Source organism: Asterias rubens, chromosome 21 (genome assembly GCF_902459465.1).
Source record: "Asterias rubens chromosome 21, eAstRub1.3, whole genome shotgun sequence".
NCBI lineage: Eukaryota > Metazoa > Echinodermata > Asteroidea > Forcipulatida > Asteriidae > Asterias > Asterias rubens.
Genome location: NC_047082.1, coordinates 4832047 through 4848775, shown reverse-complemented (window position 1 = coordinate 4848775; position 16729 = coordinate 4832047). Strand labels below are relative to the sequence as shown.

The 16729-nt window shown below is 38.3% G+C and overlaps 1 protein-coding gene across 1 annotated transcript; it reads right to left on the bottom strand.

Moving 5' to 3' along the window:
• Positions 1 to 2842: 2842 nt before the first annotated feature.
• LOC117304607 (zinc transporter 1-like) lies at positions 2843 to 16470 on the bottom strand. Its single transcript, XM_033789152.1, has 9 exons — positions 15988 to 16470; positions 13715 to 13930; positions 11911 to 12139; positions 10214 to 10429; positions 9286 to 9480; positions 7485 to 7567; positions 6565 to 6747; positions 5600 to 5746; positions 2843 to 3236 (listed from the first exon to the last, which is right to left on the bottom strand). The coding sequence occupies exons 2-9, from the start codon at positions 13889 to 13891 to the stop codon at positions 3189 to 3191; spliced, it is 1278 nt and encodes a 425-aa protein (XP_033645043.1). The 5' UTR covers positions 13892 to 13930; positions 15988 to 16470; the 3' UTR covers positions 2843 to 3188.
• Between the last annotated feature and the right edge of the window lie 259 nt (positions 16471 to 16729).

Here is a 16729-nt window from a genome sequence, read left to right as displayed (position 1 = left end):
GATCGTGTGTTAGCACAGCCCCAGCTGAGTCCTATGAAAAATATCACAGGCATATTACTCGATTGGGATTCGAACCCACGACCCTTGCAATTCTAGAGCAGTGTCTTACCAACTAGACTACCATGATTGCCTGGTAGCTAGAGGCCAACACACATCAGTGTATTGGTAAAAACCAAAATTAGTATTACTGGCAAATATTATGGATTAAGTAGGATGCATAAAGCACAGCTAGTATGGATGTGAAATGCACAAAATCCAAGTATTAATTCATACAACATCGTTTCTGAAAGTCATCCCTAAAACAACCTTCCGTAAAAAATTCACTTCATTTATATCTAAATGAGTTTCTGACAAAAGTAAAATATTGGTAATCATTGGTACAATCACTTACTTAAGCCCGGTTCATACCACATGCGAATGCGATACGATTGTTGACGTCACAAATTCGCACTGAATAATTTGCAGCAGTTCTACTTTGTTCAACTCACTTGCGAACATCGCTCTGAAAGGAGGGTTGTGATGTCAAATTCACGTCAAATTCGCTTCGCTTTTGCATGAAGTATGAATTGGGCTATATTCTTACACAAACTCTTTGTAAAATAACAATTTGTAAAATAACAATTTGATGTTTATGGATTGTTTAGAAGCGAGACAAGAACTGGCTTGACAAGACTAATGGGACAGAAACTGTGAACTGCTTTTCTAAAATTACAAAGCATTAAAACTAATATATTTTCATTGTATAAATAAATTTCAGGAAAAAACAAGATAAAATTTACCTACATCTAGATTTTGTAACACCAGTGCTGAACTATAAAACATGCAGTAGCACACGTGACAGTCACCACACACACAAACTCAACACAAAGCAAGAATTATTATTTCAAAAGAAAAGCCATATCACCAAGGGCACCAAGCTGTCATCAAACTATCTAGAGTTCCTTTCCCAAATTGATAAACTTGAAAAAAAAAACAGTTAAATTTCCTAAGAAAATAACGCAACAGTGACAGTGGACCAGTTACAGGTAACACCCATCCAATGTCATTCTGGCTGGTCAACAGTTTCTGCTAAGTGACTTTTTCTCTGCCAAGCAAAATTGCAAACATACTGGCTTTATAAGCTTTATGTGCTTTGAGCCATGTTTCATTGATCAGCCAAGCAGAAAATATGGCTTATCAGGTATACATGTATATGCTTAAAGGCACTGGAAACCTTTAGTAATTGTCAAAGACCAGTTTTCTCCCATGGTGTTCATGTATCTAAACATAATATGCATAAAATAACGAACCTGTTAAAATTTGAACTCAATTGGCTCTCGAAGTTGCGAGAGAATAATGAAAGAAAAAAACACCTTTGTTGCACAAATTGTGTGCTTTCAGATGCTCAAATTTGAGACCTCAGTTGATGTGAGGGCTCAAATTCAATTCAAATGTTGAAGTGAGAAAATACTTCTTTCTCGAAAACTAAGTTACTTCAGAGGGAGCTATTTCTCACAATGATTTATACTATCAACAGCTCTCCACTGCTCGTTACCAAGTAAGGTTTTATGCTAACAACTATTTTGAGTAATTACTAAAGGTGTCCAGTGTCTTTAAAGCACAAAACAATGGACAGGTCCTGGCAAGCTGTGCAATACTGTCAGCTCCACCAAATGGCCCAGAGAATGTTAGTAATTTGCAGTGCAAATTAACTAATATCCGATAAATTTTATGTACATAAAATGTACATAAAAAACAACTAAAACAAATGATAAACTTTGTTCTTATAATTGTACTACTAGCCACGTCTGATACGGAAAAAACTAAAAGTATATTACAAAATTAAAACATGCATATACAACGTAAATATCACATGTGGTTCTAGCATAATAAACACTACAATATAACTGTCCATTTCCAAAAACAAAAATAACAAAACTAATGTCCTGAGATTCTTTGAAATCGTGGACAGTTTAAAAAGGAAGATGATCTCGGTACATGCAGAAAAAAAAATAACCTACATGTACATGTATGTAAGGACCAAACGTCAAGCTAAAACACTTTAAAGAAGACTGATTTTTAGTCCAAGTTTAAATTGAAGTATTCTGAAGGCAATTATCGTAGACCCTGACCTTAGAATTTGAATTCAATAACGTCCTCTTGTTGTTCTACTATTGTAAGTTTTGGGACTTATATGTATGAGGTAAGTCACACCTGTGCGTGTACCTGTAAATAGTGCGCTGTGTTTAAGACGAGGTTCGAATAATACAAGGAAAACGGGCAAGTCCGGCGGACCTTGTATTAACAAATAAATACCTTACTCAAATAAATAAAATACAAATTTTTCTAGACAGACTTACAAAGCACCCTGGCGTGCCTGAAGCTTAATAAACAAATCAAAACTTAGGTGAACTCCTTTGGTTTTGATTGTTATTTTCTTCATGCTCCAAACAAAAATAAGTAGATGAGTAAAGGAAATGACCCTGCTAGGTGTATTTTAGAGTATCACACTTGCAAAAATGTTGTACGCTTACATGGATCGACCTGCAGCAGACAATTAAAGGATTTGGGTACTTTTTGCAACACAAAACACAGTGTCCACAGATTTACACTAAACTGACACCGTTTGAAGATAATGATAGGAGAAAGCTTCCCTTAAAATATTAGTTGCTGAGGTGTTGTTTTTTAGAAATTAGTAAAACATGTCATGAAAATACGTTTTTACATGCTACAATAATTTTCATCTCATGATCACTGAGACGAAAATAATTTTCATGACATTGTTTTACTCATTTCTCAAAAACTACAGCACCTCAGCAAGTACTTTTTTAAGGAAACCTTTCTACCATCATTATCTTCAAACTGTGTAAGTTTAGTGTAAATCTGTGGAAATTGTGTTTTTTGTTCTACAAAAAGTACCTAGACCCTTTAAAATGCTTTATCAGATATTAAGTATAAGGACTAGATAAAAAGGAATCCTTCTAACGCTACCTAGAACCTTGCATAGGAATTAGAAGCAGTGGTCTGGCATCCATCTCAGTTCCCTTCAAACTTCACCTCATGTACAAATACATCTTATTAAGGAGAAATTTCCTTGGCTTTCCACAACTTACGATCCATACAAAATTGATGGTCAATGTTAAATGATAGGTCAATGCAGGTCAAGGGTTTAAAGATCACATATCCTTGAAGGTCAAAGGTTAAGAAGGTCACACTTCCTGATCCATGGGATTTGAACTGAAGTCTGAAGTGTCGACCTGTAAAAGAGATTAAATGATGAAAATATCAGCAGCAGTTGACACCAAAATTCTAAATTTAAAACCCCATCAACTTGTTGTGAATCAACAAGTTAACAGAGTATTAATTTTGTTTTTTACCCATACACCATATGGTTAGCACTGTATACTCAGTACTTTCCTATGTACTGTGAACAAATATCACAGGCATGTTACTCGGGTGGGATTCGAACCCACGACCCTTGCAATTCTAGAGCAATGTCTTACCAACTAGACTACTGAGATTGCCCGGTAGCTAGAGGCAGTTTGAATCCTATGTTTTGGCAGCGGGTATCGCAACATCTATTATAAGTTAACAGAGGTCAATTCTTTGGATGCTGCATAAATAATCAGGGTCTAGAAATGATCAAGTTTTCCACAGTCAGACTAACCTTCCATCAAAGTTTACATGGCACTGTGTACATTCATAATTTTAAAAACACCAACTAAAAATGGCGAAGCATTCTACCATCATTATCTTCAAACTGAGTACGGTTAAGATAAATATGTGGACAATATGTTTTGTGTTAGAAGAAATCACCCAAACCGTTTAACCCTTTCAATACCACATTGTTTATTGCAAGCGCCCAACCGAATACCGCATTGTTGACAAAGGTCACAATGCTGTGTATTGATTTTTTCACCCTTAAAAAAATTTAACGCAATTTGCAGTGCGTACTGTTTTCAATCTTGATTTTCGGTGGAAAGACATTATTTTTTTGAAAAACTTTGTGCATGCAATTTGTAGCATATGTAATGACCTTTCCTACGATGTCAAATTTGTATATATTATCTTAATTTTGTTTGCAAGATTTCTGGCTGAAAAAAATACTTCTATTTTTATTCGGGATTTCTGTCTCAAGAAAAACAACAAAATGTTCAACCTATTTTTCCTCAAGAAAAGTTTGTAAAAACTTCTCAGAAAATATAACCGTTTTTATTATAGGCTTCTATTTCCATTTGTACCATAATCGGAACCTATTTTGCTGAAAAATCTTATCTGTTTTGAAAGTGTTCAGCTACCACGGTCACTTCGACCAGCACGAGTGGGCCCAGGCCCGCCCGCCATGCACGCCCAAGCCCACGGCGTTGAACGGGTGACGTGCTCGGTCAAGTTAGCTACCGTTGGTATATAGTCCGGTTTTGTCATCATCTGACTGCATGTCTGGCGACGAAATATCACGATTTGATGCCAAATGTTCACTAGATACTTTGGTAGAACTTCCCAAGTCTTTTTATAGAGTCACTATAGGCAAACATATAAGCCAAAACCTCCGTGCAATGAGCAGACATGATGGTGATTTTTGACGAAAAAAAAACGGAAGCGTGAAACCTTGAGGTGTACTTTTCTCGGAAAATCATAATGGCGACCCCCTATACAATACATACCATTGAAATGCTTGGTAAACAAGCAACCCGTCTATATAAAACCTAACAACAGAGGGCGCCAAACAAATTAAATACAATCTCTCAAAGGCAATGCTTTTTTATGTCGAGTTTTCTCGACATTGGGACGGAGCGACTACACAACGCACGGTCGAGTTTTCTCGACAATGGTAAGGAAGCGCTTGCATTGCGCGGTCGAGTAAACTCGACAATGGTATGGAAAGGGTTAATGTAAACATGTGGACATGTTTTTTGTGTCGTACAAAAAGTACCCAAAGAATAAAGCTTGTAAGCACAAAAATTTGCTTAGCATAAAATTTCTTCCTTAATAAAAACAGGATTTCCAAGCAAATTTCCATATGTTGCATATTGCTTGATACTGGTATTCGGCTGGTGTTTGCTTATCCTGAAAACCACCTAGCAATTTGGTTGGTAATCCTGTTTTTATCAAGGAAGAAATTTCACGCTAAGCAAATTTTTGTGCTTACAGGCTTTATGAAAATTGGCCCAGACTAAGAGGGATTTTCTAAGGTTTATACCATGTATATAGCAAGATGCAAATAATAATAATAATAATAACATGCATTTATATAGCACTAAATACAAGGTTTCTAAGCGCCGAACAGGAAGTGTAGATAACAAAATAATTACAATTTAAAGTGGGATGAAATAGCGGAAACTGAAAAGACTAGATGGATTTAAACCAGTGTGTTTTTAGAGCGGTTTTAAATGAGTCCAGTGTAGATGAGGCACGGATGTGAACGGGAAGATTGTTCCAAAGAGTGGGAGTGGCGATTGAGAAGGAGCGGTTTCCATAGCGAGTTGTCCTGAAAGGACCAGAGTTGAATTCCAGGTGGGCGGTGGATGATGATCAGAGAACACGAGTTGTAAGTTGCTTTTTGGGAATAAGTAATTCTGAGATATACTTGGGGGCTAGACCATGTTTAACTTTGTCTTACCATGTTTGGAGTCGGTGATGAAGGTTGGTCTATTGACTTCCTCTTGGATTTCTTGTTATCATCACAGCATTTCTGAGCTTCACATACAGAGTCTGGTTTGCACAGTATCTTACATACCGTACCGTCCACAGCGTCAGAAGGGTAGTCCTGCAATTACAGTCAAGTGTCTTTTAGTACAGTACTTAATAATAATAATTCCAACTATGAGCTACCCAGACACCATCACCAAAGACATGCATCTCATTCTAAAATGAGACCTTATGAGGGATAAAGCTACCTGGCACCATTTCATCAAAGCTGCTTCTACTATTCCATATCACCTCAAAGTTAAGCCTTGTTCCCGTTTTTTTTAAGTACCACGACTTTTCTGTAGAATGAAAAATTTAAAATCCAATGGGATGCATGGTACTGCTGCCCTCCACGTCAACTTACTGCGAGCGTGATGTAAAACTAACGGGCCGAAAGAGGTTGTGGAAGACTTCTGCGAAGCCATGGTAACTTTAAAACAGGGCTGCTAAAAAATCCAATGGGAACAGCTCCATGGTGTAAACCTAACGCGAACGTCGTGGACATATAATGGCTTCTCTCCACCCAGGGGTAAATGGGTACCTGTGAGGCCAGAGATGGTTCTTGTGATTGATTTAGCCGAGTAGCGCATATTAATGTTGCACAGGCTGCATACTCCCCACCAGGGAGCTGAGATGGTTTAAGGAGTGATTTAAGGCCCAGTGACCAGGGAAAATAATTTGAAGCGCTTGGGACGCCCTCCGGGTGTGAAAAAGGCTCTATAAAAACTGGCTATTATTGTTATTATAATTAGTTGGGATCGCACAATAGAATTACATGTACACCAGAGCCAGTATGGTAACTTTCCTCGCGGCAGCGGAAGAAAAAGTCCAAAGGGAACACGACTTAAGAGCACACAGTTAAGAGAATTGTACATAATGCTGTTGATATGTACTTACCCCAATAAACTCTGGTTGTATCGTTGTAGAATGGATTCCCTGATCATGAAGATAGGATTTAATCTTCTGAGCTTGGACTGTGTAGTCTTCCATACTATGGAATAACACATGAGCTGTTGCTATATACTTATTACCAGATAGCTGCCATACGTGGAGATCATGTACATTAGCTATTCCAACAACCTGGTGGGAAATAAGTCAGTCAAACAAAATGCATGTCAATGAGTTTATAATAATAATAATAATAGTAGACTCTTAAATGTGCTCATATCCGTGACTCAGTGATGCTCTGAAACATTCAGCATTTTCCTGCAAGGTATGTGGGACTACGTTTTAATTAAGAGACCTACTCCTTTTACACAGCACTATGTAATGGTTTACAAGGTGCTGCGGCGCAATATGCAGCCAATTAAACCAGGAACACCGGGGCGAACCCCTTCTCTTTACATTGCACCATGTAATGGTTTACAAGGTGTTGTTGCACAATATGCTGCCAATCAAACCAGGAACACAAAGGTGAACCCCTTCTCTTTTCGATAAGTGCACTGGGTTCTTTTACATGCGTTACACACCAAACAGGACCAACTGCTTTACGTCCCATCAGAAGGACGAAGCATCATGGTTAAGTGTCTTGCCTAAGGACACAATTGGGACTCAAACCACACTCTGTTGATCAGAAACACCAGATCTTGAGGCTAGTGCTTTAAACCGCTACGCCATGACACACCACGTAATAAAGAAATCAAAACATGTTTAAAAACATGAAGCATTACTCCTTGTTTTCATAGAAAAATTACCACCAAATTCAGAGACATTTCACAGTTTGGTTTAGATGAAGTGTCTAACGAAAACTGAAGGTTTGGGAACGAAATCACTCTTCCCCAAACCAATGAGCACACAGTATACCTCTAATTACTTACTTTTTCCTTTAATTGTCTTTCAATTTTGTCCAGATCAATTTCTGCTGGTATCGACTGCAATAGGATCATGCTTGACTGACGAACTGAAACAACGAGATAAAAATACAATTTCATTTGATGTCATCTATAAAGTTCTATTAATATAACAAGATTAAAGGTACTGTACACTATTGGTAATTACTCAAAATAATTATTAGCATAAAACCTCACTTGGTAACGAGCAATGGAGAGCTGTTAATAGTATAAAACATTATGAGAAACAGCTCCCTCTGAAGTAACATAGTTTTCGAAATAGAAGTAATTTTCCAAGAATTTGATTTCAAGACCTCGGAATTAGATTTTGAGGTTCTGAAATCAAGCATCTGAAAGCACACAACTTCGTGTGACAAGGGTGTTTTTTCTTTCATTATTCTCTTGCAACTTAAACAACCAATTTAGTTCAAATTTTCACAGGTTTGCTTTTTGGTGCATATGTTGAGATACACCAAGTGAGGAGACTGGTTTTTTACATTTACCAATGGTGTCCAATGGTGTCTTTAATGCATTCATCTAGTGATCTAAATTGATTATTATTTACAGTTCTACTGCCATTTCACAGCACTGATAAACAAACACATTTGTCAGGTAAAGAAAATACTAATCAACGTGTAGCACACATTGCTTACTACTCAAATATGTTACGTCTTTCAAGTTAAGGGTATTTCAAGTTTACTTAAAAAGTACATGGTGTATCGTGGCCGAGGGGATAAGTGCACCGAACCCAAGCTCTGGTGTTTCTGATCAGCAGAAGGTGTGTTTGAATCCTGGTAAGCAAGACACTACACCAATCCATTATTGCTTCGTCCTCCGGATGGGAGGTAAAGCCGCAGGTCCTGTGTGTTGTGTAACGCACATAAAAGACACTGTTCACTTCTCGTAATTAGGGGTTCACCCCCGTGTTCCTGGTTTGATTGGCTGCATAATGCACCACAGCACCTTGTAAACCATTACATGGTACCTTGTTAAGGAAAAGGTTTTATTCCATCAAAAACGTAGCTCCACAATACCTGAGCACTTTACATGCCTATCAGGTCTAAAAAAGAGCTATATAAAAATTATGTATTACTATTATACACATATTGACTGGCAACGAGGTAACTAGAATACGTCTATTCCCACGAGGGACTTTGAGTGGTCAGAAGAGCGACCTATTTCCCAAGGCCAAAGTCCGAGGGAAATAGGCCCCTCTTCTGGTCACTCACAGGCCCGAAGTGGGATAGACGTACACTAGTTACCGAATTATGCCAGTCAATATGTGTTTTATAACACAGCTCGGTCTTAAAATGTCAAATAAGAACAGAAAAAGGAATTTTGTAGTTTGTTCACGGTTCAAGTCAAGAGAGGGCGCTGTTACCGCAAGCACTATTTGCAAAGACTAGTGCCCGCTCTGGTTCTATTCCCGCAAACCACGCGCGCGCGATCACTAGCCTATATTAGTTCATCCCACGTGACCGTGTTTCAGCCAACCAGAATACAGAACAAGCAAGAGGTGTGTTATAATATGTTATTATTACTCAAAGCATTTTTGTTCTGCTGAACAGGGCCCAATTTCACAAAGCTGCTTAGCAGTTAATGCTGCTTCACAAATTTCTTTGCTAAGCAAATATTGAGTGGGGCACCAGCCACAACAATGCAAACTCAATATTATTTTGGCTGGTAACCTGTTTCTGCTAAGCACTACTGTCCTGTGCTTAGCAAGTTGTTGTGCTTACAGTCTTTATAAGATTGAGCCTTGATGATTTGAATCTGAAATAGAACTTACATAATGGCATTGTTGTAATCGTGATAATAGCCACAATGATAAGGCTCATAGCTGGATCCACGTAATGTACCCAGTCATGCTCCGTTCCTACCGCCAAGATTAATCCTGCACTGATGATAACAACCACCGAGCCTAAGGCATCACCAAGAACATGTAGGAACACTCCCCTCATGTTTAGCTGGGCAGCGGACGAATCTGCAACAACAAACAAAAGGCTTCATATAATTAGTTTGCAGTAACTCCATGTGTGTATCCAAGCCTGTATCATGCAGGCACAAAAGGCGATTGCCTCCATGCCCCTTTTCATTGCCTTTGTGCCCTTGAAATGCTTCGATAGAAATATAAAAATTTCCTTCACAGGGTGCCCTTTAGCGAGGAGAAATTGCCTTGGTGCCCTTCAGGCCTGGTGCCCTTGCCAATTCTCAAATTAATGAGCATCCAGGACAGTATCTACTTGCTGGGTAGATTTTGTTCTTTTAAGATTTTGTTTTGCTTTATATTCTACAACTGTAGAGTAGGGTTTATCGGTATTTGGGAGCCTTCTCATTCCTAAAAAGAACTGTTTGCTTCTAACTACTGCCTGGGCTAAGGGTTTTGATTTAGGGGATCGTGGGGACGTCTCCTTATTAAAGGGACACGTTGCCTTGGGTCAGGCGACTTGGTCTATAAAAAGCGTTTAAAGCCGTTTGTTATGGAATGCATATGGTGGGAAAGATGTTTCAAAAGTACATGTAGAATATAATGATCTGCACAAATATGCCTCGATTTTGCACGGTTTTCCTTACTCATTCTGAACTGACACGGTACGCCATTTTGTGGAGTCAAAGTTTCTACTCCTCAAAATGGCCGACCATGATAGTTCGGAAAATAAAAGGAAAACCGTGCAATTTCGGTGCAGCTCCATGAATTCAAATCCCTGCTCCTTTACCGTTGTTTGTATTTTCATCTTCGTCTTCAACTACAGGGGTTGGCTCATCTCCAGAGTCACCGACCTCTACTTTGACTTCACTGAGCTTTTTGTGCGAACCTACCCGGAGTGGGGTCAGAGTGTCAGCGCTTGAATCATCAGTGACTTCCTTGTTCTTCTTATTCTTGTGACTGTGTCCATGTCCGCCACCTCCATGACTGTGTCCGTGCGACATACCTTGAAATAATTTTAACATTTGCATGGTGTGAATCTTAAAGGCAGTGGACACTATTGGTAATTACTCAAAATAATTATTAGCATAAAACCTTTCTTGGTGACGAGTAATGGGGAGAGGTTGATGGTATAAAACATTGTGAGAAACAGCTCCCTCTGAAGTGCCATAGTTTTCGAGAAAGAAGTAATTTTCCACGAATTTGATTTAGAGACCTCAGATTTAGAACTTGAGGTCTCGAAATCAACCATCTAAACGCACACAACTTCGTGTAACAAGGGTGTTTTTTTCTTTCATTGTTGTCTCGCATGTTCGATTGAGCTCAAATTTTCACAGGTTTGTTATTTTATGCATATGTTGAGATACACCAACTGTGAAGGCTAGTCTTTGACAATTACCAATAGTGTCCACTATTGGTAATTACTCAAAACAAATATTAACTTAAAAACTGACTTGGTAACGAGCATTGGAGAGCTGTTGATAGTTTAAAACATTGTGGGAAACGACTCCCTTTGAAGTAACATAGTTTTTTCTCACTAAAATAATAAAAGACTTCTAGCCAGAAGTATTTTATTCCTATCTCAAAGCACACAAATTCGTCCAACAAGGGTGTTTTTTCTCTCATAATTTTGTCGCAACTTCGATGACCAATTTAGCTCAAATTTTCACAGGCTTGTTATTTTATGCTTATGTTGGGATACACCAAGTGAGAAGACTGGTCTTTGACAATTACCAAACGTGTACCTTCCCTTTAAAGGGTTTTGATACCTTTTGTGGATGGATTTTTTTGGCGATGACATGAATCCCCACTCACTGTGAATGAAGATGTATGCAATATAATTTACCTGTTGAAGTTTCAGCTTCCTTGGTAATAGTCCTCAAGTTTTTGAGGAAAAAGGTGAAAATCACAAAGCAATGTTTTCAGGAGAGTCGTGTAAATACATTGTACATGCTAAATAATTTTTGAGACTCTCTTTTACTCATTTCTCAAAAACTACATCACTTCAAAAATGTTTAAAGGGGAGCTTTCTACCACCGTCATTATCTTCAAACCGTGTAAGCGTAATGTAGATCTGTGGACATTGTGTTTTGTGTCGTATAAGAAGTATCCTATCCCTTTAAAAGGTCATGTATTATTAGTAGGCTGGGTTTGTTTTTACAATCTGCATCAACTCCCAATGTTTAAATGGATTTGTAAATGGACAAACATATCACAGTTAACATTGTTCCGATTATTTGCTAAGCACAGAAATGTGCTAAGCATGGAACTTTTGCCTTGAGAAAAAAATATGATTACCAACCAAACTTCAATGTGATTTTCAGGGTAAGAAAACAACAACTGAATGCCCAGTAACAAGCAATATGCAACGAATGGAAATTTTGGCTGGTAATCCTGTTTTTATCAAGGAAGAAATTTTATGCTAAGCAAATTTTTGTGCTTAGCAGCTCTATGAAATTGGGCCCTGGTCTCTAGTCAGGTTCTTACCGTGAGAACTGAAGAGACACAATCCAAATCCATTAATAACCAGACCAATGATTCCAACAATCAATACAATCAGCGGATTTGTAATATTTTCCTTGTTAATGAAACGCTGGATGGCCTCTACAAAGATAGTGAAGCACAGAGCCATCAGGAAGACTGAATTCACAAGAGCACCCAGAACTTCAGATCGCTGCCAGCCAAATGTGTTCTTTGGAGTAGTTTTCTTTGACAACTGTTTCAAAAGAAATGAACAAAAGAAAAGAAACACCTTTATTAGTATGACATAATGCGCAATAATCCTATTCTTACAAGTTTAAAGTCTAAAAGTTACTTCAAGCTGAATACAGCTAGGAAACAATTGAGCTACATATAGCTCAATACACTGCGACGTAGATCGTTGAACATTTCACCCCCAAGTCTCTATGTCACATCCACATGTATCTGAAGTTACGGTCCAAAATCCACTTGGCTAAAACTTAACACAAAAATGGTGACATTTCACCTCCCAAAACAACCTCCATTTTCCTTTCCCCAAGAGCAAACCCCGCTACCCAAATAACAAAACAAATCCAAATGTCACTTCTCACTGAGTCATTCTCCGGAAACCTTTGAGCTATAACTTATCACTATGACTGTTACCTTGGCCTTTGACCTGTTTACCCCCCCCCCAAAAAAAAAAATAAAAAATAAATAAAAATAAAAAACAGAACTTTCCTTTCCTAGAGAGCAGCCCCCCCCCCCAAGGACCACACACCATGGTAACCTGATTTCATCCCTACCTTATGGAGACCGAGAACAAAACAGAAAAGGGAACACAAAGGATCTCCATATGGGAATTCTAAAGACTGTGGTGCTCCATGAGGAATGTTTGTGTACAATGGAATGCAAACGAATGTAGATTGTGCATTTTTGCTCTGTGCTAAGCAACTTTGTAGTAAAACTAAGTCCCATATGAAGTTGAGCCAAACCTATAACGCCAAGTAAAAAATAAAAACAGTGGATCGTCCCCACCCGCATCCCTTTTTGGGCCGAATCCATTTTTTTACTATTTTTTATTTTCAATATTTTTTTTTTTTTTTTTAATCCATCCTTTCAATAGGGCTGGCCTAGGGGCTTTTCCCGAATCTCTTGGATGCTCTCAAACAAGTGTAACAATATATTTCATAAAACATAATTAGCGAATGCCTACCAGCGAACCTTTTTAGTATAATAATTCGACCTTGTTAACTCGGGCCCTCATGCAACAAATAGATATAAAATAAGTTTGTAGTGGGTTCAAACTGAAGAATTGTTGGCCTGTGCGATTTGAAATACTTAGCAGCCATCTTGTAAAAAAAAATAAAACCAAAAAGGCCCTCATTTTCCCTTTGGAAAATCTGGACAATAAACTAGTATAACATTCTTTTTTTATTTGGCCTTAAAGCCATTGGACACTTTCGGTAAACAGTATTGTCCAAAGGCCCACACTTCGTGTATCACAACTTATATATAAAATACCAAACCTGTGAAAATTTAGGCTCAATCGGTCGTCGGAGTCGGGAAAAAATAACGGGAAAACCCACCTTTGTTGCCGCACATTTCATGGTGTTATGACATGTGTTTAACTATAATCCGTAATTCTCGTTGTCGAGAATTGATAATTGTTTGAATGTTTTCTCAAAAGTAGAGCATTTCATGGAACAGTATTTCAAGAGAAGTCTTTTACCATTACCTTCTGTAAACCCTATAAGTTATTTGTAAATCTGTGACTTTTAATTTTTTGTTTCTGTTCCGAAAGTGTTTAATGGCTTTAAGACTCTGTACTTACCCTCATAGCCAAGAAGCCAATGACTAGAGCTATGATGTCTGACATCATATGGAAGGAATCCGAAACTAGGGCCAATGAGTTTGTCATATAACCTGTGATGAGTTCCACTAAGAAGAAGGTTGATGTCAGTAACATCATCACCAAGAAACGACAACTTTTTCCAGTATAGCGCCCCATAGTGTTGTAGATTCAAAAATCTCTATTGCCGCTTGAAAACTGTAAGTATACAATAAAGAGTCACAAATAAATACATGTAAGGGAGCACGTATATATTTAACCCCCGAGAGCTAGGCCGAAACTGGCCGAATCGTCCGGTGCTGTAATGAGCATCAATATCAACAGGTGAATGCACACCGCTTGGTTTGGTAACCTGCATATTCATGATCACCTTGCCCCTGCTTCCTAGCTTTTGGTACACAAAGGAATAGATGGGCGAATGTTAATCCCTGATGACTTGGACAAACCCCCTTTGTGCCCGGATTAGTAATCAGTCCTGGCCATAAACTTCTATTGTAAGTTTATTGCTGGTTTCTAAACTGCTCACAAAAAGTAAGGAAACTTTTTTCAATCCAGTATATTTGTTATTATTTAATACTCTCTTTGTATATGGTATATATCAATGCAAAGCTGAACTGTTCCTCTTTAAAATGATACCACAGTTGCAATGATTACATGTTGCTGGACTTGACCACGTTAATGAGAATGAGACAAAGTCACAAATCAAATGTGCCAAAATTAAAAATTTTGTGTTACTGTGTGAACAATCAAATTGACACTGTAATTCAAACAAGCGAGACAACTTACTGATCTTAATCTACTTTATTGAGACAAGAAATTTGGTATAGAGCAAGACAATTTACTGATCTTAATACACTTTATTGATACAAAAAGTTCAGTAACAAGTGAATGATCCGAAGGCGTTGATGACAGCCTGGCACCTTCTTCTCATGCTGCACAAAAGTCTTGCGCTGATGATGAGGGATGGCGTTCCATTCTTCATTAAGGAACCTGGTTAGGTCAGCCACAGTTGATGTGTTTGTGGTTCTGGCGCGGACTGCGGGGCCAAGCTGGTCCCACAGATGTTCCATGGGATTCAGGTCTGGACTGTTAGTAGGCCAATCCATCCACTGCATGCACCCCAACAGTTTTCAGGTAGTCAGTCACCAGTCGGGATCGATGGGGGCGAGCGGTGTCATCTTAAAATATGGCATTTGGTCCAAGAGTCTGCAAGTATGGGACTGCATTCGGCTGTAGAATATCGTCTTGCAAATACCCATCAAACAAGGTGTTTTTCATGAGATGAGGGTTAATTGTTTCCGATTAGCTCACTGGTGCAAATCATTGTGTAAACCATTAATGGTTCTGAAAAGCTTGATCGGTTCGATTATTGAGCATTACCTATTGACCATTCACAGACAACGGTAAATGACACCAGTCATTTCTTTTGTAAAAGCTTTCAGAGCGGAAAACCTTCAGGTTCGGCCACTTTCGGTCTAGCTCTCGGGCGGTTAAATAGATACGTGCTCCCTAAGCTGCATGATTCTGATTGTTTACGAACAGCATTGTATTTGAAGTATGGTTTTCTCGGTCAATTTCGGCAAATGAGAAGCCAATTTAACCACCAAACCGTTCTATTTTGTGCAAAATTAAATGCTGCTTAAATTGGTCATTCAATTTTTTTGAGCCTGGGCAAGAGAAATGTTGCATCATTCGATTTAACAAAATAAACATCCAACTAAACAGCATTCAAATTCACAGGGGCTTTTTTAATCCAACCAGTTTTGCTAAACTGAATGTTATGTTAAATTGAAAACAGGAAATTATCCTAGCATTTTAATGAATATTCAGAAGCTAGGTGGTATGGCGTGCAAAATAAAGCCTCCTTTAATTAATTTTATAAACATTTTATTAATATTTTGGCTCATTACTTAGAATCCTGAGAAAGACCAGGGCCCAGGGCATAAAACAGTACAACACCCTCCTCCGAAAAACCAACAACAACAATAACAACATTTATAATCCGACGATACAACAGTTAATCAAATTCAAACAGTAAAATAAAATAATGATCCTTACTTAAATAAAATATATTTCTGTCGATTTTTCTTTGTCTTTTGTTTGTCTTATTCTAACCTAAACCAAATAAATGTAATCACCCCGGCCTCTAGCCTAGGCGCTAGCGCCAACACATGTCTATTTCTATTTCGTAATGGCAATCTGCAATGTCATGGTTCTCGACTGGAGTTTGTATCCGACCTATGGACCGTACTTACCGGGTTTCCAATGAATACGCTGCCGTCAAACACTCAGCAGACTCGGCAGGGAAATCAAGACCAACACGGACACTAAAAACTGTGTTCACAAGCGCTTCAAAACTTTGCAATGACTTATGGTGCATGTGATTAATTTTTTAACCCGTCTTGGCTATTTTGCAGACAGTACAAAATGCGTAATGATTAATCGCTGTTGCCCACTCGTCGGAAAAGAAAAAAGTGAGGGCAAAAACAGTAATTTTCAGCACGACACCCGCAGTTTGCACACAGCACGAAATACACTGCACGCAACACACTCAACACTATATAACTCAAAGGCCGTTATTTTACCGAAATTTAGTCCTAAAAGAAGCACATTTAAAAAGAAATGTTTTAAAATCAGGCAATGTTGATAATTAAAACGATTAACCGTCAATAAATGTTTCATTAGGCTTGTTTTCCAATGTTTCTACCAGCAAAAAGAAGCAAAGCTGGCATAACGGGCGGGTGCACAAAACGAACAGTACTCGGATACCCATTTCGTTACATTAAGCCTTTTGTTCAAGAGAGACTGGGCACACGACGTGATAGTTGAGATGACGGCTGTTTTATGTGTATATCTCGGCTGTTTAGTGTACCCGTACGCTGAAAAATCGTATGATGGATTAGTTTATATCAGATTAGATTTTTATTTATTCATCATGTAAATGTCTAAAGTGTTTACCCAGTCATAAAAACACTGTAAAAACAGCCACACAAACAT